The following is a 1,227-nucleotide window of genomic DNA, read 5'->3' on the forward strand; positions in this document are numbered from 1 at the left end:
TCTGGCTCCGTTGTCTTTGTATGCAAATCTACATCTGAAGTGTCCTTAACAGCAATGGATGACTTTTCAGTGCCCCTCTCTTACTTGAGTGTCCCTACAACGCCTTACAGTGCCCCGCAGTTCCTACCGAGAGCTAACTCTCCTACCAATGTTATGGTGTCCTGCAACTTACCCTCCTTCCTATCGACGAATCTGTGTCCTAGATATAACTCTTGCTCCTTTCCTTGGGCATCCTTCACTAAATTCGTAGCCAAAATTGCAAATAAAGCGTCCCTACCTACACCCTGACCTCCCTTGCGACACTTAGAAGGGTCTCTCCTTCCACCCTACAATTCCAAGACATCCTAGTTCACCATCGCCATCCTCCTGATCCTTCCCCAACCCTGTGACCTTCCGCAGCCCCATCCCCATCTCCTTCCCCACCCCCACCCCCCGACGTACCGTGGCGCGCAGGCTGAGCGGCCCCGCGGCGGTCGAGACGGGGAGGAAGTTCGGCCTGCGGTGGGTGTTGTTAGTGTGGTGGTTGTGCTGGTTAGCCAAGTGGTGGTTGTGGTGGTATCCGAGGCTGGGGTACCACGCCGACGACCCCACGCCCGCAAACGACTACGAGAGGCAAGATGCAACAAGGGGGAAAAAGGAAAGGGGAGTTAGTTGTGGGTTAGATGAGCGTGCTAGCCGGCAGCCTCGTCTCGTTGTCGATGGTACGGTACAGCACTGCCTTCTATACATGTATGCATCAACTACAGTACGGTATAAAACTCACTTACACATGTGTGGTGTATCTGTCTGCTCTTCTTTTTTTCTACCATTTCCTTAATGTCTATTTTGACGCTCAGGGCATGTAAAATGTGGAATTGCATAATAGAACGAAATATGTTCACACATTAAAAATAAAAAGAAATAGTGAATAGCAAAATTACACAAGATCAATGCACGGCCATGGCGACAAAATGATTAAAGAAATATATGCAAACTATCTAAACAAACTCTATCCACATGCAAATCAAAAACACTATAAAACTAACAAGTCTCTCTAACTAATATCCAAGCGCCAAAGTGCAGCTGAGAGAAAGGCCAAAAATCGTTTTCGGCCTTTCTGCCAAATTCGCGAAAGGAAACGAGCTGAAAATAATATAGATACAAATAGTACTTTTCTTATCTTAAGATAACTTGCTTGGTCTACAACGATGAAAAAAAAAAAAACACATTTTGTCGTAAAAACAATCT

At 46.1% G+C, this 1,227-nt stretch overlaps 1 protein-coding gene across 1 annotated transcript in view; it reads right to left on the bottom strand.

Moving 5' to 3' along the window:
- LOC119584199 overlaps positions 1 to 603 on the bottom strand; it is a gene marked incomplete at its 5' end in the record, with an annotated part of 16,673 nt that extends 16,070 nt beyond the window's left edge. Inside the window, 1 exon segment of the mRNA XM_037932700.1 lies at positions 442 to 603. Coding sequence (XP_037788628.1) covers positions 442 to 603 — 162 coding nt within the window.
- Between the last annotated feature and the right edge of the window lie 624 nt (positions 604 to 1,227).

Source organism: Penaeus monodon, chromosome 18 (genome assembly GCF_015228065.2).
Source record: "Penaeus monodon isolate SGIC_2016 chromosome 18, NSTDA_Pmon_1, whole genome shotgun sequence".
Taxonomy (NCBI): Eukaryota; Metazoa; Arthropoda; class Malacostraca; order Decapoda; family Penaeidae; genus Penaeus; species Penaeus monodon.